The sequence below is a fragment of the Salvelinus sp. IW2-2015 genome, unplaced genomic scaffold, assembly GCF_002910315.2.
Source record: "Salvelinus sp. IW2-2015 unplaced genomic scaffold, ASM291031v2 Un_scaffold1438, whole genome shotgun sequence".
Taxonomy (NCBI): Eukaryota; Metazoa; Chordata; class Actinopteri; order Salmoniformes; family Salmonidae; genus Salvelinus; species Salvelinus sp. IW2-2015.
In genome coordinates this window covers 108925-132567 of record NW_019942908.1, presented here as the reverse complement: position 1 = coordinate 132567, position 23643 = coordinate 108925, and the positions used below count along the sequence as shown (strand labels likewise).

Below are 23643 nucleotides of genomic sequence, written 5' to 3'. Positions count from 1 at the left end.
CTCACAGAGCCCACAATAACATTAGCACAAGCACATGTTGGTGGAGTGTTTTTTGCAACAACATTAACTATCTATCTATCATACTGAATCAGTGTCTGCAAGATCACATAATGATAGTATATTACATAACATAACCAAATAAGGCATAGTATAACATTACTGTGAGACAAAAAACACATTGTTTTTTACATTTTAGGATGATTGTATGAATGGTCAAATTTGTCTCATACAGCAACAACTCAACAACACGTGCCACTAGGAAAAATATGTGCTTTGATTGAAACAAAACACTAGTATTCTACAGTTTCTTAACACCACCTTCTCTACATCTACACGCTGTACATAACTAAATAGATCTAAATGCGTATTCCCATGAAACTGATTGAGATCAAATGGTTGGCATGCAGATGCTGCATGGACATTTCACTGGTTAAACTTGAAGAATTATAACTCACGAATGACAGTGAGAAATGTGAAGGGAGGGTGACCACAAGAATGTGTGTGTAAAGTCACGGTAAAGAAACATATGCGCAATACATGATACAGATCTTTCCAGGAGATCAAGAGGGGCGGAACGAGGGCTGTACGGATGGTTACCTACAGATCCACCCCCTGGCCTAAATAAATAGGCTTACAGGAAACCCTCTCTGTATAACCTTAAACTGACTGGGAGTAGACCATAGACCGTAAAGGAATACACGGGACAAGGTAGGTTCCCTCTTCACGAATCACACGCACGCATGTTTCAAAATTGTGATTATAATAACTTACATAATATTTATCCTGTGTGAAATGTCTAGTGATGGCAGCATAACAAAAAGCATATACTATAACTGTTACATTTTCCCTTATTTGGTCAAACTGAATTTCAACGTTACATGAATGGTGACCACTGTGTTGTGAACGGAGAGGGATTGGTGACGTTTCATGTTCTCTGTGATAATGTTGTGATATTTGCCACTAGTTTGATGGGTTAGACATTTCCTTTTCAGTTTAAAAATAAAATAATTTTGGTGGGATTAAAATTTTAAAAAATTGCTGTATGTGATGTCAATGCCACCCATAAAAAGAAAAAAGCTGACAAATGTTAATCGCTTTATCTCTCTCTCTCAGAAAATTGGACAAAATGTGGAATAGGATAATTTTTTGTGGACTGGTGGTCTGTCTCATCTGCCTCACTGAACAGACTCAGGTAAATATACAGTCAGTTAGCACTGATAAACAGAGAAACATGTTATTTCTTTAAACAAGGGAGTAATCATTACTTATCTGCTGATTTTGTACAGGGCCAGAAAACACCTTTAGTTGTTCAAGGTAAATGTTTTTTTTTGTTTGTTTTTTTACTTACATTGTAAATACAAGAGACAACCATTCTTAACCTGACCCCTGCCCTTTTCAATTTGTTATTGTGTATGTGCATGTGTTTTTGCTCATTTCAGGGACAGATTGCACACAGATCAAAACTCTCTCCCCTCGAGCCACCAGTGGAGTGTATGTCATTCAACCTGCAGGAGTCAGATTCCCCTTTAAGGTATGGAAACATCAAAATATTTAGGCCAGGTACTATATCTACAGTTGTCATTTGGTTACACAGCCACACAGGGGAAGTAAAGCTTAGCTATAGAATGTTGAAGGTGTTGCCAGGCTTGCCAGAGTTACTGGAATTCCACAGGGTTCCAACAAAACAATTTGTTGATTCAAAAGTATATTTACATTGTATACAGGTGTATTGTGAGATGCTGGCAGACGGAGGCTGGACAGTCTTTCAAATGCGCACTGGGGCAGAGGTTCTTTTCAACAAGACGTGGGCTGAATACGAACAAGGCTTTGGGCATTTACATAGTAAGGAAGGGTCCCTCTAAACACCACATATTCCACCAGCAACGGATACTGAGAACTGTGTAGTTTGCTGAGCCAATGGTAGACAAATTGAAATACATTTTTGTCTATAACGCTCATGTCTACTTCTAAGTCAAATTATAATAGAGGGTTCCCCATAATGCAATGCATTTACTTTAAGTATGTTTTTCACTTCTCAATTCAGTTCTCTTCCCTGTTGTTTCCTAGAGGACCACTGGCTTGGTCTGAGTAAGGTGTTTGCTCTAACCAAGGGGGGCCGGGGGCTGAACTCGACTATGCGGGTCAACCTGTGGGACTTTGAAGGGGGCACTGCCTTCGCTGAGTACAGCAACTTCCGTCTGGGCACGGAGAAGGAGAGCTACAAGCTGAACGTTGGAGCCTACAAGGGCAACGCAGGTAACAGTTAATTTCAACAGCACAAGGTGACAGGGGTCATATTATTTACTTCAGTTTTACAATTATTTCACATTTGGTGGCAGCAATGGGACCATTACACATCACATATATGTCATATTATATGTATGCTGTGTTGATATTCTAATATGGTGTATGTTTTTGAAGTCAATACAATTAAGAGGGAATTTGAAGTAGAACTGATGTACTCTCTCTTCCTCCCTCCCCGTCTCTCCGTAGGTGATGCCATCCGTGGGAAATACGCCAGCATTGACCAGAACGGCTTTGGCTTCAGCACAACCGACAAGGACAATGACGGCTGCTCACCCTGCATCTTATTTGGCGACATCGCCGTGGACAAGTGCAGCTTCTTGGATGGAGGAGGGTGGTGGTACAGTCGCTGTGGCTCTGCCAGCCTGAACGGAGACTGGCACCCCGCCGGCGAACACATCGGCTGGAATTCTGGCCTCCACTGGGCGACCTGGAAAGGACCTGTCCCGTACTCAACCCGAGCCAGCCGCATGATGATCAAGTCTGTGTGGGAGAAGGTTATTATAGCAAACTAAAACTGAAACTTAAACTAATCATGAAAAAACGATTTTGTAAACTGAAATAAAAGCCCATTTAAAAAACTAAAACTATGCTGAAACTATTATCTTTGCCTCCAAAACCAAATAAATTTTTTAAAAACATCATGAATTATGTTCAGTTATATTTATACTTTTGGGCAAAAATCTAATGGGATTTTCAAGCCTTTTTCTAATGGGGTTTTAAAGTTTCTGAATCTGGTGGGTAAATTCTGCCCGGAGATTGCGACGTTTCAGATAGGCCTAGCTTGTGCAACACTATCACTAGCTAACAGGGGAAAATCCAATAATTGATGCCCCACACATTAAAACTTCAACTGAAAATACACTTCATAAAAACGCAAAAGCAATGTTTTTATAAAACTCATACTAAATAAAAACTAGTAAATCAGGTCTGAAAACTAACTGAAACTAAACTGAATTTCAAAAAAACATTAAAAAAGTAATAGAAATAAAAATGAATATAAAAGCACAAAACTAAAACCATTTCAGATGTGCTGAGACATGGCCTTTCACACCAAGGTTATGGTGTGAAAGGCCATGTCTCAACACATCTGAAATGGTTTCCTAGGCCAATGTCTCATTTCCTTTATGACCACCGGTCTGAGAAGCACCTGGCAGTGTGGCGCGGTAAGTGGGCATGAATAGAGGAAGCCATTAAAAACATTATACAGTATTTGTAAATTTTTTGCATGTTTATTTTAACCCCATCTCTTTGTTATATATTTAGTCATACTGCATAAATCAGAACCAAACTGTAAGTGACATTTTTTACCCTGTTTCCACTGGGACTAGCTAGCTAATGAGAGCCATCAGGAATTTTAGCTGGCCAGGCGTATTGAAAGCTAGCTAGCTACATCATATCAAATATTTCTGGTTTGCTTGGTTAGCTAGCTAGCTAATGCCATGGCAAGCAAGGTAGGAATTAAGCTAGCTAGCCTGTTATGCTCACGACAACACTAACTGTTTAGCTATCTAGCTAATGTCAGCAAGCTAAATAAAGTACATGGCTCTGAGTCTGGCTGGCACTGGCAGGAGTATGGGGTAACGTTAGTTACAGCATAGTGAGGGTGAATTAAATTCTTCAAAATCTTGCTAGCTAGAAACAATAGTGAAGCCAGCTGCAGTTACATATTGGCTAACTAGCAACATGACATAATTTCTCATTTCTGGCAGTGGAAGCGCAATTTGAGCTAGCCAAACCAAGGCCAGCCCAACCTGGGTTGACTTCAAAGCTTTGGGGTGTGTTCTGGGCGTTCATAAATTTAGAGTGTTGTCAGATTGTGTGTTTCACGTTTCACTCTTGGAGAGTTCAGAGAACACACTGGATGCTCTGGCCGAGGAGTAGGGTTGATCCAAGTGTTCTGACCTCAAGCATCCAAGCTAATTGGCTGAAGTTGGCTATCTTACAAGCTACGTCCAGACACAAATGAGAGAACACCTCACTGTGACCATTTTACTTGCCCTAGCAGAGCTGCTTAGGCGGTTTTCATGTTTTCTAGAGCGTTGGTGACTGTAACTGTGCTGCTGGCCACAATTTAATAATAATGTTGTTTTTTTGCTGACGTTTACTGACATACTTAAGCATTCATAAATTCCTCAGTTATTCTGCGCTCTGGCACACTCAGACAAGAGCGCTCTGAAATCGGAGTAGATAGCCAGAGTAAATTTACAATCACACCCATAAGCTAGTCAAAGTCTATGGGTGCGTTTGTAAATTCACTCAGGCTATCTACTCCGATTTCAGAGCACTCTCAACACCCGCTGAATATGACCTGTCAGTAAACGTCTGCAACATTCTTTTATTACATTGTTGCCAGCAGCAAAGTTACCAGCACTATAGATAACATGAAAACAGCCTAAGCAGCTCTGCTAGGGCGAGTAAAATGGTCAGAGTGAGGTGTTCTCTCATTTGTGTCTGAAAGTAACTACCCAGCTAGCAATAAGGAATCGGCCAAGAATGAATGACTGCCCAGAATCGGCCCATGTACACTGGGCCGTTTCCGTCTACCGGACTTCAGCCGACTTTGCCGGGTTCTTACCAGAATCCCCCCAAAAGTGGCCTAATGCAAATGTACGTAAATGTATACAAAATTGACCGATTTAGTCATTTTAAATATTACAATTATACATTTTATACATACAAATTATAACCATCCGCAAAAAAACATTTTGTGTCGGAGGAAACACCACACACCTGGTGACCGTGTCAGCGTGTGATGCACCGGGCCCGCCACAGGAGTCACTACAGCGCTATGGGACAAGGACATCCCGGCCCGGCCAAACCCTCCCCTAACTCGAATGACGATGGGCCAATTGTGCGTCGCCTCATGGGTCTCCCAGTCGCGGCTGGCACAGGTCTCGAACCAGCATGTGTAGCAACGCAGTTTGCACTGTGATGCGGTTTCTTAGACCGCTGCGCCACTCGGGAGGCTCCATCCACAAAGTTTTGAATGCTTATCAATTGCCTTGCACAAAGTATCAAAATAATAAAATAATACACAGGACTCTTAAAGAATGTAATTTCAATGTTAATTGTATTTTTTGATCACAGAAACTATGAAAAAATATGGAAAAATGAATAATGAAATGTTAATTATATAAAGCAGCCCGTGTAATCATCTGCCAGAGAGTAATATATACATTTGGGCCAGATAACTCTCTCCGGAATCTGCCCGAACTCAATCCCCGCATACTAGCCATACGTAATACTGACTCGGGCCACATGACGTCGGCCGAGTCTGACTCTCAGCCGAGTACCCCGACTCTCAGCCAGAATCGTCCCAGATCCACTGTGCTAGCTGGTAGCAAGCTATCCAACTTTAGTCAGTTAGCTTGGGTGCATGACTGCCTTTACCAACGGACAATCTGACAATGCTCTGGATGTAAGAACACCCAGAGCGCACTCTGGCACTCCTGAGTGAATTTACGAACCCACCCTATAAATCCACAATGGTCAGAGCAATGTTTTCAGTTAATACAAAAATACTCTTGTTGACATTTTATTTTTTACACTGCAACAATTCTACATATCTAACTTGTGAACAGTTTCATCACAGAGTTTGACATAATTTATCATCTAGAATGTTGATATTGCATGAATTTGTTAGCACACACTTAGCCCATAACTGTTAACATGCTAGGAATCATGCTTTCAATGGTCTGTGTTTATGATGAAATAATAGTTGTACTTATTGAATATTAAATCACGCATGGTTTCTCATTCCACAGTTAATGGGTTTGTTTTTATCCTACCCTAGAATCCTGTTTTCTATCTTTGATTGAATACTGATCTTTAGCTTTGTCACGTGTTGGTACAATAAGCACTGGGCTCACTTGAAAAAAGATATGAAACTGATTCTGGTTAAATAAAGGGTAGACAAAATAATTAAGGATATACATTTGATAAATTATGGTTAACAAGGCAATGTAACCTGTTGCACCAACCACAACTATTTGAACATCATGTAACATTTCAGATAAAGCAGAACAATTTCAAGAAATTAGCCATTGTCAATCAGTTGAGTGTTGTTTCCAATGTTGCAGCCCAGTTTGTCACCTGTAGGAGTCTAACTAAGCATTCCTGTGATTTCTTTACACAGTGTCCTGAAGAGATATTCACACACACACGAAGAGGTATTGTAACATGTAGTGCTATTGTTATTATGATAAAGATTATGGTAAGACGTATAAACAGGTCCACATTCACAAGGCCGCAGGGCCAGACGGATTACCAGAACGTCTACTCCGAGCATGCGCTGATCAACTGGCAAGTGTCTTCAGCGACATTTTCAACCTGTCCCTGACTGAGTCTGTAATACCAACATTTTCCAAGCAGACCACCATAGTCCCTGTGCCCAAGAACACTAAGGTAACCTGCCTAAATGACTACTGACCCGTAGCACTCACCTCTGTAGCCATGAAGTGCTTTGAAAGGCTGGTCATGGCTCACATCAACACCATTATCCCAGAAACCCTAGACCCACTCCAATTTGCATACCGCCCCAACAGATCCACAGATGATGTAATCTCTATTGCACTCCACACGGCCCTTTCCCACCTGGACAAAAGGACCACCTATGTGAGATTGCTATTCATTGACAGGTCAGCGTTCAACACCACAGTGCCCTCAAAGCTCATCACTAAGCTAAGGACCCTGGGACTTAACACCTCCCTCTGCAACTGGATCCTGGACTTCCTGACAGGCCGCCCCCATGTGGTAAGGGTAGGTAACAACACATCCGCCACACTGATCCTCAACGATCTGATGGCCATTCACTAATTTACTCAAGTGTAGTCATATGTCTGAGAGTTATTCTTTCACTTCATTGATTAGGCTACAGTACAACGCTGTCAAAGAGCCATAGCAAATCTATACAAAGATCCAAAGTTCCTCCCTAAAACTAATATTCCTGTTGATATTACAAAGGTATTGGATTTTAATTATGGCTTAATAAGAAGGTTGATTTGTGTCTTTAATGTCTGCCTTGGCTGTGTCCTTATGGTTGTGAAGATCCTCCTTTCTTTTTAGCCTCTGTTACATCACTACTGCTACTAAAGGTAAAATGGCTGGATTTGTGTCCATCAGACTTCTATTACCTTTCATGTACCTGAGGACAGTACATCTATTTGTGAGGATTGGGACACAGGCTGACTCCTGACAGCTCTTCTCTCACCTGGGCCAGAATTTGCCCTGAAACTGTCTTCTAAGTGTATCAAATTCTCTGCCCTGCCATCAGTTGAGTCCATCAGATATCACTTCTGTCGACGCTGTGAGAAGATTAAGATGAAAATGTACATATAGAAATAACATATAGAATCCCTAGAATAGACAATGGGATTCTTGCAACTTGCCTAAGAAACTAATTCATTTTTTCTTACTTTTATTTCTTACTTCTTTTAGGTGTTTTCTTAAAACTGCATTGTTGGTTAAGGGCTTGTAAGTAAGCATTTCACTGTAAGGTCTACACCTGTTGTATTCAGCGCATGTGACAAATACAATTTGATTTTATTTGATCAGATATGGTAAAAGATTATATTAAACAATGAATTTGTGTATATATATATATCGTGATCTGTGGTTAGCATTAACAGTTCTAAAAACAACACTACTAATTGTATCACTGGAATTATATATTTAGGCAATACGGTCCGAGGCAGTGTGGTATATTTGTCACACCCTGATCTGTTTCACCTGTCTTGTGCTTGTCTCCACACCCCACCAGGTGTCTCCCGTTTGTTCCCGTATTCCATGTGTATTTATACCGGTGTCTTCTGTCTGTCTGTTGTCAGTTTGGCTTGTCATGTCAAGTCAACCAGCGTGGTTTTCCCTGCTCCTGTTTTTCCTAGTCCTCCCAGTTCTGACCCTTTGCCTGCCCTGACACTATACCCGCTTGCCTGACAATTCAGCCTGCCCAGATCTCGAGCCTGCCTGCCGCCCTGTACCTGCTGGAATCTGATCTGGTTTATGAACTTCTGCCTGTCCTCGACCTGCCTCTTGCCTGCCCCTTGTTTTTCAATAAATATCAGAGACTTGAACCATCTGCCTCCGGTGTCTGCATCTGGGTCTTGCCCTGTGTCGTTATAATATTGGTCAATATACCAAAGCGAAGGGCTGTTCTTAGGCACGACTCAAAGTGGAGTGGTTATAGAGGCTGCAACAGATCAACACCTCAGGAGTAAATGTCAGTTGGCTTTTCATAGCCAAGCATTCAGAGGTTCAGATAGTAGGTCCGAGAGCAAGAGAGAGAGCGAGACAGGGTTGAAACAGCAGGTCCGGGACAAGGTAGCACCTCTGGTAAAACAGGTCAGGGTTCCATTGCCGCAGGTAGAAAGACTAGAACTGGATCAGCAGCTCTACCAGGTGGACTGGGGACAGGGACAGACAGGAGTTATGCCTAAGATCACACAGTACAGCAGACAGGACAGACTGACCCTAGCCCACCACCACATAGGGTAGCATAGATACTGGAGACTGAGACAGAGGGAGTCGGGGACACTGTGGCCCAGTCCAAAGTTAACCCTGCACAGGGCCAATCAGATAGGATATAATCACTTGGCCAAAACACAGCCCCCACAAGGGATATCGACAGACCACAAACTTACTACCCTGAGACATGGCCAAGAATAGCTCACTAAGATCTCCCCCACAGTATGAGCAGAGGAGGCGCAAAGACAGACAGGAAGATTACGTCAGTGACTCAATCCACTCACGTCGAGTATAGCTGGGGAAAAAATCTGGAATGACGTGATGCGCCCTCCAAGGGATGGCATGAGAGAGTGCGAGCAAGCCAGTGAGTTATCCCCAGTAGAGGCAAAGAATTCCAGTGGAGAGTCAGCCAGGCAGAGACAGCAAGGGTGGTTCATCACTCCAATGCCTTATTGCCATTCACCTTTGCACCTCTCGGGCAGACTATGCTCAATCATAGGACTTAATGAAGAGATGAGTCTTCAGTAAGTCTTTAGAGTCTTCAGTAAAGCCTTAAAGGTTGAGACAGAGTCTGCATCTCGCACATGGATTGGTAGACCATTCCATAAAAGAGGAGCTCTATAGCAGAAAGCTCTGCCTCCAGCTGTTTGCTTAGAAATTCTGGGGACAATAAGGAGGTCTGCATCTTGTGACTGAAGTATGGTATGTCACATTTAAAAAAAAGATTTAGCATTAATGACTCTGTGGTGGAAGATGTGTTCAACACCAGAGAGCTCAATCAAAGATATACATAAAACAGGGGGCATTAAAAGTGATATCAGTATTGACTTTTGTACTAACAGCTTTTGCAAATGTAGCACTTACATTTGAAAAATGTGCCAAAGTGATTGAAAAAAACATATATATGCCGTTTAGCAGAATATACTGTAATTGTATATACACTGTGTACAAAACATTAGAAACACCTTCCTAATATTGAGTTGCACCCCCTTTTGCCATCAGAACAGCCTTCATTCACCGGGGCATGGACACAGAGTGTTGAAAGCGTTCCACAGGGATGTTTGCCAATCTTGACTACAATGCTTCCCACAGTTGTCAAGTTGGCTGGATGTCCTTTGGGTGGTGGACCATTGTTGATACACACGGGAAACTGTTAAATTGCCGTTTATGACACAAACCGGTGCGCCTCGCACCTACTACCATATTCCGTTCAAAGGCACTTAAATATTTTGTCTTAAACATTTACCCTCTGAATGGCACACCTACACAATCCATGTCGCAATTGTCTCAAGGCTTAAAAATCCTTCTTTAACCTGTCTCCTTCCCTTCATCTACACTGATTGAAGTGGATTTAACAGGTGACGTCAATAAGGGATCATACTGTAGCTTTCACCTGGATTCACATGGTCAGTCTATGTCATGGAAAGAGCAGGTGTTCCTAATTGTATGTGCAGTCAGTGCATATTGTAGCAATCATCGCTATATGAGCCACGCTACACATCCCAACATGTGGGTTAACCCTATTGGCATGATGCGTAGGGTGTTTGCAGGGATTGATGTTGCCCATCGGGCAAGTCAGAAATATTTTTGGGTTGCCCAAAGATTATGATCACGTGACCGAAAATGTAAGTGAGCTATTTACATGCAGAAATGTTATATACAGTATTGCAAGCCTTTCACCTACACATAGGGGAGGAACCAGAAAGATCAGTTGTGGAATTCTTTGTATTGTGGTTGTTGTCAGTAAAAAATGTTTGCAGAGCAGGTTTAATTTACTCTACTAAAAAATGGGGAGGAAAAATGGAATTATTTGCAGTTAAGTTTTTTTTAAATAATCACCTGCCAAATAGGGCAACCTCAGAGTAGACTCAACTAGTATGACTGCTCAGTACACTTCCCGCAGACAATGGGGCAACGCTTAGTGTCAATCCCTGGTTCACATCCCTGCCCTGCTGTTTGCTACAATACCTTAAATTACAGCGTTATTTAATAAATTTTATTACATTATTTTGAAGCCAATTCAAAACAGCATGGGAAAGGATACGGAAGTAAAGCATAAACTACCATCCCTTTCACAGCGAATTTAAATCCCTGATTACACATTTAGGCAATATCATGGCGACGTTAGCTGGCTAAACTCAGAATCAGGTCTAACGTGATCAGGTCTAACTGTCTTGTAACTTCTCCCTTAACATTAGCCCTAACACTGACCTTAAAGAGTGACTGCCTTTAAAAAGCCACAAATCCCTTTGAAAACGGACTCTGTTTATGGCTCTGATATGAGTGATAAACATTTATTCTAGTCTCAAAATTGACTACTAATTTTGGTCAAGTCAGTCTCATCTAATACAGAGTTGGGTAAATGAACGTTGAGGGTTTTTTTGTTAAAAAAAATGTAAATTTGCCCAATAACATGGGGTGTACAGCTGCAGGGATTGCTCTTTACCCAATAGCATAGACAGTGAGACAGACCTGCCCATCAGCTACGACTTTGTTTACATAAGACAACACATTGCACATTTTTTTACTTGAGAATATTGCATTAAACACCTTAGATATAATAGATGTAAAATGCAAAAATTAATGACATATTTATTGAGTTATTTTAGATTAATTCTGGGGATTTTTAGGAAGTGAAATAGGCTTCCACGTCTACAGTGTCTCATGGGGGATAAACATGATTAAACAAATGCAGAATCAGTCTGGAAACACACCTCCAAGACTGAAATCTTGTTTTTGTAATGAGCAACAGAAAACCACACGAGCCAATCGCTGTGGTCAGTTGCTCTTTAACCAAGTATAATCATTGGATAAACTTCACCTGGGTTATTGTGTAATTTTCATTTTGATAGGCTAATGTCATTATTTTGACGAGGCTAGTAAATTCATGTTATAATTTGACGTTCCAAAATCCGACATTTGTAATCGTTAAACAAACGTCTAGAGCCGCAGTGAGTTGAGTAGTAAACATACTGTTTGTGACAACTGTCAGTGACACAAGCAACAACAGAGGCAAACACAGAAACACATACAGTGCTTTCGGAAAGTATTCAGACCCCTTCCCTTTTTCCACATTTTGTTACGTTACAGCCTTATTCTAAATTGTATGAAATTAAATGTTTTCCTCATCAATCTACACACAATACCCCATAATGACAAAGTGGAAACAGTTTTTTTGAAGACAGAAATACCTTAATTACATAAGAAATCAGACCCTTTGCTATGAGACTCGAAATTGAGCTCAGGTGCATCCTTTCCATTGATTATCCTTGAGATTATGTTTCTACAACTTGATTGGAGTCCACCTGTGGTAAATTCAATTGATGGGACATGATTTGGAAAGGTACACACCTGTCTATATAAAGGTCCACAGCTGACAGTGCAAGTCAGAGCCAAAACCAAGCCATGAGGTTGAAGGAATTGTGCCGTAGTAGCCCGACACAGGATTGTGCTGAGGCATAGATCTGTGGAAGAGAACCAAAACATTTCTGCAGGATTTAAGGTCCAAGAATTCAGTGGCTTCCATCATTATTAAATGAGAGAAGTTTGGAACAACCAAGACTCTTCCTAGACTGAGAAATCGGGATTAAAATTGTTATGATTTATTAGTGCACATTTTGAGTATTCCTTATTTGTTAAGTAAATAACGGAGCCCAGAAAAGTGGAACCAACTGTAAGCGGTGCGTAACTGGCAACAGAGAAGTCAGGCGCAGGAGAGCAGAAATGGGTAACAGCCGGAGCACTTTAATGATGCAAAAACAAACAGCACACAGAACAGCAAAATACGGGTTGAAACAACCCGTTGCCAACCAGTCAGAAATGCACAAAACACTTACAACAAAAAATTCCATACACAGACATGGGGGGAACAGAGGGTATTATACACGTCAAATAATGAAGGAATGTGAACCAGGTGTGTGGGAAAACAAGACAAAACAAAAGGAAAATGAATGGTGGATCGGCGATGGCTAGAAAACCGGTGACGTCGACCGCCGAACGCCGCCAGAACAAGGAGAGGAACCAACTTCGGGGGAAGTCGTGACAGTACCCCCCCTTGACGCGCAGCTCCAGCAGCGCGCCGACACCGGCCTCGGGGCCGACCCGGAGGGCGAGGTACAGGGCGTTCCGGACGAAGACGGTGGAACTCCCGCAGCATTGAAGGGTCCAACACGTCCTCCACCCTCCCACTCCACGCCCGACGCTTCGAATCCAGTATGGAGCGAACGGCGTACGCCGGGGCCCCCTCGATGTCCGAAGGGGGTGGGGGAACCTCCCGCACCTCAGACTCCTGGAGCGGACCAGCCACCACTGGCCTGAGGAGAGACACATGGAATGAGGGGTTAATACGGTAATCGGTGGGGAGCTGTAACCTGTAACACACCTCGTTCAGTCTCCTCAGGACTTTGAACGGCCCCACAAACCGCGGACCCAGCTTCCGGCAGGGCAGGCGGAGGGGCAGGTTTCGGGTCGAGAGCCAGACACGGCCAGAGACTCACTGCGGTGACGGTCTGCGCTGGCTTTCTGGCGCAGCACGGCGCGCTGAAGGTGAACATGGGCGGCGTCCCATTTCTCCTCCGCGCACCGGAACCAGTCGTCCACTGCAGGACCCTCGGTCTGACTCTGATGCCAAGGAACCAGAACCTGATACCCCAGTACACACTGGAAGGGGGAGAGGTTAGTGGAGGAGTGGCGAAGCGAGTTCTGGACCATCTCTGCCCAGGGCACGAACGCCGCCCACTCCCCCGGCCAGTCCTGGCAATAAGACCGCAGAAACCTACCCATCCTGGTTAACTCTCTCCACCTGCCCGTTACTCTCGGGGTGACCTCGGTCAGACACTATATCCTCAGGCACCCCGTAGTGCCGGAAGATGTGAGTGAACAAGGTCTCTGCAGTCCGTAGGGCCGTAGGGAGACCGGCAGAGGAAGGAGACGGCAGGACTTGGAGAAACGGTCCACAACGACCAGGATCGTGGTGTTACCCTGTGAGGGCGGGAGATCTGTAAGAAAATCTATCGACAGGTGAGACCATAGCCGTTGTGGAATGGGTAAGGGGTGTAAACTTACCTCTGGGCAGGTGCCTAGGAGCCTTACACTGGGTGCACACTGAGCAGGAGGAAACATAAACCCTCACGTCCTTGGCCAAGGTGGGCCACCAGTACTTCCCACTCAAACAGCACACTGTCCGACCGATACCTGGATGACCAGAGGAGACCAGAGACGTGTGAGCCCAATAGATCAGCCGGTCACGGACAACAGACGGAACGTACAGACGCCCAGCGGGACACAAGAGGGGAGCAGGCTCTGCACGTAACGCCTGCTCAATGTCCGCCCGAACAAGGAGAGGAACCGACTTCGGCGAAAGTCGTGACACCAACAGAGACTAGTCAAGATCAAGGGAAAGACGAACGGAGGAAAGTACAGAGATCCTTGATGAAAACCTGCTCCAGATTGCTCAGGACGTGAAACTGGGGGTCGAAGGTTAACCTTCAAACAGGACAACGACCCTAAGCACACAGTCAAGACTACAAGGCTTCGGGACAAGTCTCTGAATGTCCTTGAGTTGCCCAGCCAGAGCCCGGACTTGAACCCGATCGAACATCTCTGGAGAGACCTGAAAATAGCTGTGCAGCGACGCTCCACATTCAACCTGACAAATCTTTTTTAAATGGGAGAAACTCCCCAAAGACAGGTGTGCCAAGCTTGTTGCGCCATACCCAAGAAGACTCGAGGCTGTAATCGCTGCCCTGGTTGCTTCAACAAAGTACTGAGTAAAGGGTCTGAATATTTATGTAAATGTTATATTTCCGTTTTTTTTTTTAAATACATTTTCAAAAATGTCTGACATTATGGGGTAATGTGTGTTGATTGATGAGGGGGAAAAAACAATTTAATAAATGTTAGAATAAGGCTGTAATGTAACAAAATGTGGAAAAAGTCAAGGGTTCTGAATACTTTCCAAATGCACTGTACTTAGAAAGGGACTTTCCCTGGACCAGAATTGAAGAACGTTGACTTAAAACAATTTGCCATTAACTATCTTCAGATGGTAGGTCAGCTGGTCTGGAGAAGCTCTGGTCATGCAGCAGTAGGTGAGGTCTACCTCTCCAGTGCTCAGAATGGTATTCTATAAAGCAAGATACTGTACATCTACTCTGGGTTTTATGAAGCTGGTTAGCTTCAGTTAGCTTCATGTTCCAGCTCAGGCTTAATCTGTACTACGACCTCTGGCAGGCTTGTAACTCCGCTTGCATGTCGCACACGGCTGGTCACACACCAAACTCTTCATTGAGTTAATGTTAAAACATAAATCCATGGGCAAGTCAGTGGCACATTTTAATTTGTACTGAAATCAAAATGAAAGAAAAAGTTATCTTGCAAATTGTCATGTTCCTGACCTTATTTCCTTTGTTTAGTATGTGTTTAAGTGGTCAGGACGTGAGCTGGGTGGGCATTCTATGTTATGTGTTTCTATGTTGGGTTAATTGTATTTGCCTGATATGGTTCTCAATCAGGGGCAGGTGTTTTACGTTTCCTCTGATTGAGAACCATATTAAGGTAAGCTGTTCTCACTGTTTGTTTGTGGGTGATTGTCTTCCGTGTCAGTTTATGTACCACACGGGACTGTTTCGTTTTGTCTAGTCTGTTCCTGTTCGTGCGTTCTTCGTTTTATGTAAGTTCTCATGTTCAGGTCTGTCTACGTCGTTTTGTAGTTATTCAAGTTTGCTTCGTGTTCGTCTTGTTTAATAAATTCAACATGTATTCATCACCCGCTGCATTTTGGTCCGATCCTTGCTCCTCCTCAGACGAGGAGGAGAACATGCGTTACACAAATTCTGCAAGTTATGCTATGAAATAGTATTTTAGAAGTGCTGTCTTTATTGTATTACTTATTGTTAATGGTCGACTTTAGTGAGCTTATCACTGCACAACCACAAGCACCTTTCTCCCATCTATAAAATAATTGTATTGAGTCATACAAAAGTGTTACTGTGCGTGAAGTTTAAATTGCATTCTGTCATTACTAAATGTGTAATGTGAGATATTTGAACCTTAATATTTTTTAACACACAAAAACGTTTTGATTAATAAGATATTTAATAAGTTGTCTTCCTCAAATGAAAGGGATGATGATGCAATCTTTGCAAGAGGGAGGGAATCTGATTTATATTGGTCCTCAACTTGAAGCTCAGTCATTTCATTCAGGGTAAGTGGAGTTCAGCGGAGGCTGCTGAGGGGAAGACAGCTCATGATAATGGCAAGTTAGTTCTGAAGGATTCGTTGCCATAGAAATTTACCTGGCTAAAAGGTGAGCCACTTTTTTAAGACCGGTTATTCCGAGTTGCATAGTTACCTCACTAACACCTCAAACCTGCTTCGTAGGATACCCATCTGGTCACCTCTGAGACAGTGTTTGTCAGGGTGTCAGGACAAAAAAATGCTTGGCTCCTGATACGCCAACTATGGGTTCAGCACATCGAAACCAATGACATTTTTCTTCTCCAGCAAGCATTACTCATGTCAGAGTTTTTTCAGAGCAGAGTCACAGAGGATCCATCCCGTACAAGAACATCTGTGTTGGACACTGAGGATAAATCTGAGGGAAGAGCATCCACAGAACAGTGTTAGAGAGGGAACTGATCAGTCTAGAGCATTAACTGAGGAGTGTCCAAAAGTAATCAGACTACCAAAAGTACGTTACTTATTTTGTGTAATCCAATGGATTATGTTACTAATTACTTTTATTGTCATGTAATCTGTAACTGATTACATTTTTCAAGTAATCCACCCAACCCTGATACATAAATAATGCCATTTGAAACAGTTTGCAATTGTATTTGGGGTGAATAGGATACAGACATTTGACAGATAAACACAAACTTTATTTTATTCCTTGCTCATCGGACTGTGCTGGATATATTCCTGGCTGTTTGTAATTTCCTGTAAAATCCTGTCTTGGAATGATGTTGTGTATTTTCTTTGGGGCGGGGCTGTGAGTTTAGACAGCGACAGGGCTCACAGAGCCCTCTTCAGGGGCTAAAGGTCCTGAAGTTTCTGCGCATGTGCGGGATTCTTTAATTATGCACAGTCTCTGCTCTACTCTTAAAGAACACGCTACTCTGGTGAATGGTGCTCATTTAGTAAGGTTAAATCAAAGCTGAATCAGTGTCTGCAAGATCACATAATGATAGTATATTACATAACATAACCAAATAAGGCATAGTATAATATTACTGTGAGACAAAAAACACATTTTATTTTTACATTTTAGGATGATTGTATGAATGGTCAAATTTGTGTCTCATACAGCAACAACTCAACAACACGTGCCACTAGGAAAAAGATGTGCTTTGATTGAAACAAAACACTAGTATTCTACAGTTTCTTAACACCATCTTCTCTACATCTACACGCTGTACATAACTAAATAGATCTAAATGCATATTCCCATGAATCTGGTTGAGATCAAATGGTTGGCATGCAGATGCTGCATAGACATTTGACTGGTAAATCTTGAAGAATTATCATTCACGATTGACTGTGACAAATGGTTGCGGTAAAGAAACACATGCACAGATCATGATAAGGATCTTTCCAGGGGATCCACGGGGTGGGACAGGGACGGAACGGGCGGTTACCTACTGCTCCGCACCCTCAACCTAAATAAATACGCTTACAGGAAACCCTCTCTGAATAACCTTTAAACTGACTGGGAGTAGACCATAGACCGTATTGGAATACACAGGACAAGGTAGGTTTTCTCTACATTTATTAAATCACATGCAGGCATATTTCTAATTTGTGATTATAATAACTTACATAATATGTATCCTGTGTTAAATGCCTAACTGTTTAACTTCTGCCTAATTGGGTCAAACTGAATTTCAAGGGTACATGTATGGTGACCACCGTGTTGTGAGTGGAGTGGAAATGGTGACATTTTAGGTTCTCTGTGATAATGTTGTGATATTTGACACTAGTTTGCTAAGATAAATTAGACATTAATATCAGTATTTTTAGCCATTTCAAAAATATGATAATTTTGGTGGGATTACAATAAAAAAATTCATGTGATATCAATGATACCCATAAATAGAAAAAAGCTGAAAATAAAATGACATTCTCATCGCTCCCTCTCCCTTTCTCCCTCTCTCATCACTCCCTCTCTCTCTCTCTCTCTCTCTCAGAAAATTGTGACAACATGTGGGATAGGATTATTTTTTGTGGACTGGTGATCTGTCTCATCTGCCTCACTGACCAGACTCAGGTAAATACACAGTCAGTTAGCACTGATAAACAGAGAAACATGTTATTCCTTTAAACCTGGGAGTAATCATTACTTATCTACTGGTTTTGTACAGGGCCAGAAAACACCTTTAGTTGTTCAAGGTAAGTGTAACACTTATTTGTTTTACTTACTTACTTAAAAACACAAGAGACAACCATTCTTAACCTGACCCCTGCCCTTTTCAATATGTTATTGTGTATGTGCTTGTGTGTTTGCTTGTTTCAGGGACAGATTGCACACAGATCAAAACTCTCTCCCCTCGAGCCACCAGTGGAGTGTATGTCATTCAGCCTGCAGGAGTCACATCCCCCTTTAAGGTATGGAAACATCAAAATATTTAGGCCAGGTACTTTATCTACTAGGGATGCACAATATATCGGCGAGCATATCGGATTCGGCCGATATTAGCTAATAATGCCAACATTGGCATCGGCCCGATGTCTAGTTTAATAGCGATGTGCAAAACCGATGTCAAAGCTGACGAGCAGACCTATGTAACATAAGTAGATGATGTAATGATGCCACGAAAAATACACCGCTACACAGAACAAAAGCAGAAAAATACTAAGCGCATACTTCCAACAACTAGTCAAGCAGTCATTTGAAAGAGTAAGAACATTTCAGCGAGACAATTCAAAGGCGAATCCATTAATGCCAAGATAATGGTTTCATTGCCCTTGACAATCAACAGTCCTCTGTCGTGGATGATGTTGGCATTCGCCGACTGGTCGAGCCCCGGTTCACACTATTTTTCAGATGTTGCTCTACCGGAGTTACACAGTTTTGTTGAAATGTACATCTGTGAGCTACTTGCTATGGGCGTCACAACTGACATTTGGACCAGCTATGTCAGCCCCATGAGCATGCTGAGTCTGACAGCACAGTGGGTCGACGAGGATTTCGTACTGAGGAAAGCCGCATAGCTTGCTCAAGAATGTGCTGGTTCTCATACCGCTGCTGCCATTTCAATGACATTTGAGAACATTTGAAACTTAGAAACATGAACACTCCTAGCTCCATTCGAACAACTGGCTCGAGAAATAAGCTAATCAACTGCGTCTGTAGCAGATGTGATACCCTGTCATGGCATTGAAACGCCTGCTCAACAAATCTGCCGACACAGACTGTGGGGTTAAAACTTACAAAAGTACTCGAGGCTGTGAACAAGCGATTTGGTGGCATTCTCTTTGAGCCTCTTTACTGTGTCGCCACCATGCTCGATGCTAGGTACAAGGACCGCTACTTCAATGCTGACCAGAAACAGGGTTTATGTGAAATGTTATATACACAACAGGACAAGATGGAAACGGACACAGTGACAGTGCGCACCGAGGAAGAGAGGCCACGGACAGACAGAGCTGAAACTTCACTGCTTGACATGTATGATGAAATCCTGGTTGAGAATGAAATGACTGAACAAATTAACCACGAAAGAGCACAGCAAGGAAGTGAAAGAAATAGGTTTTGATTATATTTGACTGGTAATGGGGACATACGTAAATGCCAACAAAATAACTTTTTGGTCAGTGTGGTGTGGTGTGTGTGTGGTGTGTGAGTGTGTGTGTAACCTTTATTTAAAAGTCAGTGGAGAACATTTTTCTATTTACAATGACGGCCTACCCCTGCCAAATCCGGACGCTGGGCCAATTGTGAGCCGCCCTATGGGACTCCCAATCATGGCCGGATGTGATACAGCCTGGATTCGAACCATGGACTATAGTGACGCCTCTTGCACTGAGAAGCAGTGCCTTAGACCGCTACATCCATGTGTGTGTGTGTGTGTTAACTATTTAACTGTAATTGAATGCTTAAAAGACCGCTAAAATGTTGTATTGGGTATCGGTATCGTTTTTTTGGGCAAGGAAAATATCGGATATCGGTATCTGCCAAAAATATCCTATCGGTGCATTACTAATATCTACTGTTGTCATTTGGTTACACAACCACACAGGGGCGGTAAAGCTTAGCTATAGAATGTTGAAGGTGTTGCCAGGCTTGCTAGAGTTAACGGAGTTCCACAGGGTTCCATTCTTGGACTGTTTTTGTTCACAACAAAACAACTTGTCAAAAACATTGTTGATTTAAAAGTACATTGCCGTTGTATACAGGTGTACTGTGAGATGCTGGTGGACGGAGGCTGGACAGTCTTTCAGAGGCGCTCCGGGGCAGAGGTTCTTTTCAACAGGAAGTGGGCAGTGTACAAACAAGGCTTTGGGAATCTACAGAGTAAGGAAGGGTCCCTCTGAGCACCTCACATTCCACCAGCAACTGATACTGAGGACTGTGTAGTTTACTGAGCCAAATGTTACAAACATTGAAATGCATTTGTTTATAATGCTCATGTTACCTTCTAAATCAACCTATCATAGAGGGTTCCCCATACTGTAGTGCATTTATGTTAAGTACATTTTTCACTTCTCAATTCAGTTCTCTTCCCTGTTGTTTCCTAGAGGACCACTGGCTGGGTCTGAGTAAGGTGTTTGCTCTAACCAAGGGGGGCCGGGGGCTGAACTCGACTATGCGGGTCGATCTGTGGGACTTTGAAGGGGGCACTGCCTTTGCTGAGTACAGTGACTTCCGTCTGGGCACGGAGAAGGAGGCCTATAAGCTGAACGTTGGAGCGTACAAGGGCAACGCAGGTAACAGTTAATTTCAACAGCACAAGGTGACAGTGGTCATATTATTTACTTCAGTGTTATTTCACATTTGGTGGCAGCAATGGGACCATTACTCATCACATATATGTCATATGATATGTATTCTGGGTTGATATTCTTAAATGGTGTATGCTGTGGAAGTCAATATATTCAAGAGTGAAGTAGAACTGAAGTACTCACTCTTCCTCCCTCCCCGTCTCTCTGTAGGTGAAGCCATCCGTGGGAAATACGCCGGCATTGACCAAAATGGCTTTGGCTTCAGCACAAATGACAAGGACAATGACGGCTGCTCACCCTGCATCTTTGGCGACATCGCCGAGAACACGTGCAGCTTCTCGGAGGGAGGAGGAGGGTGGTGGTACAGCCGCTGTGGCTCTGCCAGCCTAAACGGAGACTGGCACCCCGCCGGCGAACACATCGGCTGGATCTCTGGCCTCCACTGGGCGACCTGGAAAGAACCTGTCCCGTACTCAACCCGAGCCAGCCGCATGATGATCAAGTCTGTGTGGAAGAAGATTATTACAGCAAACTAATACGAAAACAAATCATGAAACTATTTCGTAAACTGAAATAAAACAATTAAGGCAAGGTTTGACAAACAAAACTATACTGAAACTACGATCTTTAACTTACTAAAATAAAAACACTGGACCAGTTAAGGTTTATAAGTCCAACATGGTCAGAGCCACCATGTTTCCAGTGAAGACAAAATATCATGTGGACATTTTATTTGTTACACTGCAACAATTATGCATATCTAATGAGAACAGTTTAAATAGTTTGACATAACTTATAGTTTGGAATGTTGATATTGCATGCGTGTTCAAATATAATTATCTTTAGAACATTTGTTTAGCACACACTTAGCCCAAACATACTTAGCCCAAGTTCAGACACCATTAGTTTGCCCTGTAAACATGCTTGAATTCACACATTCAAAGCTCTGTGTTTAAAGTGAAATAAAAAGTTGTACTTATTGCATATTAAATCATTCATGGTTTCTCATCATACAGTAAATAGGTTGTTGTTCTCCTACCCTAGAAGCCTGGTTTCTAGCTTTGATTGAATAGGGATATTTAGCTTTGTTACACATTGGTACATTAATCCCAGGGCTCACTTGAAAAAGAGATCTCAATGTGACTGATCATGGTTAAATAAAGCATAAAAAGAATAAAAAGAATGAAGGCTTTGTAGTGTCTGGGATCTACATCTGTTTATATTAGTTACTATGCTGTTACTAAGCAGTGATGTATTACGACAGTGTTACGTTACTACACCTAATAGGAAATGCACATGTGCACGAGTGTGCCCGGGAACTGTAGAGCACGAGAGGTTTTGACTAAACGAAAACTAACTGTACTCCCGTCTCCTGCCTGATCATTTCTCCACAACACAAATATTACAGTGGCGACGAGGTGATTAAACTTCTTTAACGGACATTGCTTGAAGGGAAGAATGTTGCGTGAGTAATGAAACTCAAAATAATTACGTAATTCGTCAGTTATTTTTTATTTTCTTTCGCCAGTAAAAAAAGGCTAAGCACTGCTAGCAGGTACAGTGTTCAGGAGCTGCCAAGTAGCAAGACTATTGGAGTCCAGAATAGCGACACTGCCCTCTGGTGGTTAAATACATTTAAAAAACTGTCATTGAACCCATTGAAATTAGGCGATCTCGGTGGAGAAATATTGTCAAGAAAAAAAAGAAAAAGAAAGGAAGGAACGTAACACGGTGTGTACATTATTACAAATGAGTGCAGTGAACGAAGTAATTGCAGAAACTTCTGAAGTGAAGAATTAGAGGAAAATTAAGGAATACAAGGAATAAGGAAACTGAACAATTAACTGTGAAAATGGCAACCATTGGTCGAGTACCAGAGTTTGAGGCTACAAAAGAGGATTTTGATTCCTATTTGGAGCGTTTTGAGCGTTGGCTGGCTGCAAATGAAATCAAAGATTAAAAGAAAGCAGACGTATTTCTCAGTGTTTTGGGTCCAACTGAGTATGGATTGCTGAAAGGTCTCATTGAACCAATAAAAGCAGTMGAGTTGAACTATGCAGAACTGACTGAAACTCTTTCAAGGCATTTCAAGCCTAAGCCAATTCTCATTGCAGAACGTTCAGATTTTACCAACGTCACCAGAGTCAAGGGGAAACCATGGCTGACTACATCCTTGCTTTGAAAAGGCTGGCAAGTACATGTGAGTTTGCACAATTTCTTGATGATGCTCTTCGAGACAAGTTTGTATGTGGTCTCACAGGTGAAGCATATCACAGAAGGCTRCTGTCAGAGAAGGACCTGACCTTTCGGAAAGCCTGTGATATCGCACTTGGACTCGAGCTTGCCCACAGGGATACTATTGAGCTATCGGGATATGCACAACGTCAGAAAGGTGTTCACAAGGTCAGTGATGCACGTGGTGAAAAAGGCTCACAAAAGTCACACTTTTCTCAGTCCCGTCCTCAAGGTTACACAAGAACAAAGCAGCCCACATCTCAAAGGTCTAAGCCAAGTTGCTACAGATGTGGGGGAGATAATCATCAGCACAGTGAATGTCGATTCCAAAATGTAAAGTGCCACAATTGTGGAAAGGTTGGACATTTACAGAAAGTGTGTAAAGCCTCAAAACGCACAGCAAGAGCACACAAAGTGTCAGACGCAGCACAAGAAGAGGAAGGTACTACTGAAACAGTATTGGAACTGTCCACAGTGTACACAGCTCAACAACAAAAAGATGGAATCTATCTCAACATGGAGTTAGCGGGAAAACCGGTAAAAATGCAGCTGGACACCGGAGCGTCTGTATCTCTGGTTCCAGAGAGACTCTACAAAGAAAAACTGAAAGAGTGCCCTCTTCAGCCAGCGTCCATCCGCCTTTCTTCATACACTGGTGACACTATTCCTGTGTTAGGGCAGATCCAGGTACCAGTCCGG

At 42.6% G+C, this 23643-nt stretch overlaps 2 protein-coding genes across 2 annotated transcripts; both read left to right on the top strand.

The window, feature by feature from the left end:
* The first annotated feature begins 606 nt into the window (after positions 1–606).
* On the top strand, positions 607–2891 carry LOC112070837 (angiopoietin-4-like). Its single transcript, XM_024138295.2, has 7 exons — positions 607–708; positions 1114–1192; positions 1287–1314; positions 1440–1531; positions 1725–1842; positions 2068–2256; positions 2494–2891. The coding sequence occupies exons 2-7, from the start codon at positions 1127–1129 to the stop codon at positions 2817–2819; spliced, it is 819 nt and encodes a 272-aa protein (XP_023994063.1). The 5' UTR covers positions 607–708; positions 1114–1126; the 3' UTR covers positions 2820–2891.
* A 14537-nt stretch (positions 2892–17428) lies between these two features.
* LOC112070838 (angiopoietin-4-like) lies at positions 17429–21700 on the top strand. The gene is made up of 7 exons (XM_024138296.2): positions 17429–17518; positions 17955–18034; positions 18129–18156; positions 18281–18372; positions 20164–20281; positions 20506–20694; positions 20920–21700. Exons 2-7 carry the CDS (start codon positions 17969–17971, stop codon positions 21243–21245), a joined length of 819 nt encoding a protein of 272 aa, XP_023994064.1. The 5' UTR covers positions 17429–17518; positions 17955–17968; the 3' UTR covers positions 21246–21700.
* Positions 21701–23643: the final 1943 nt, after the last annotated feature.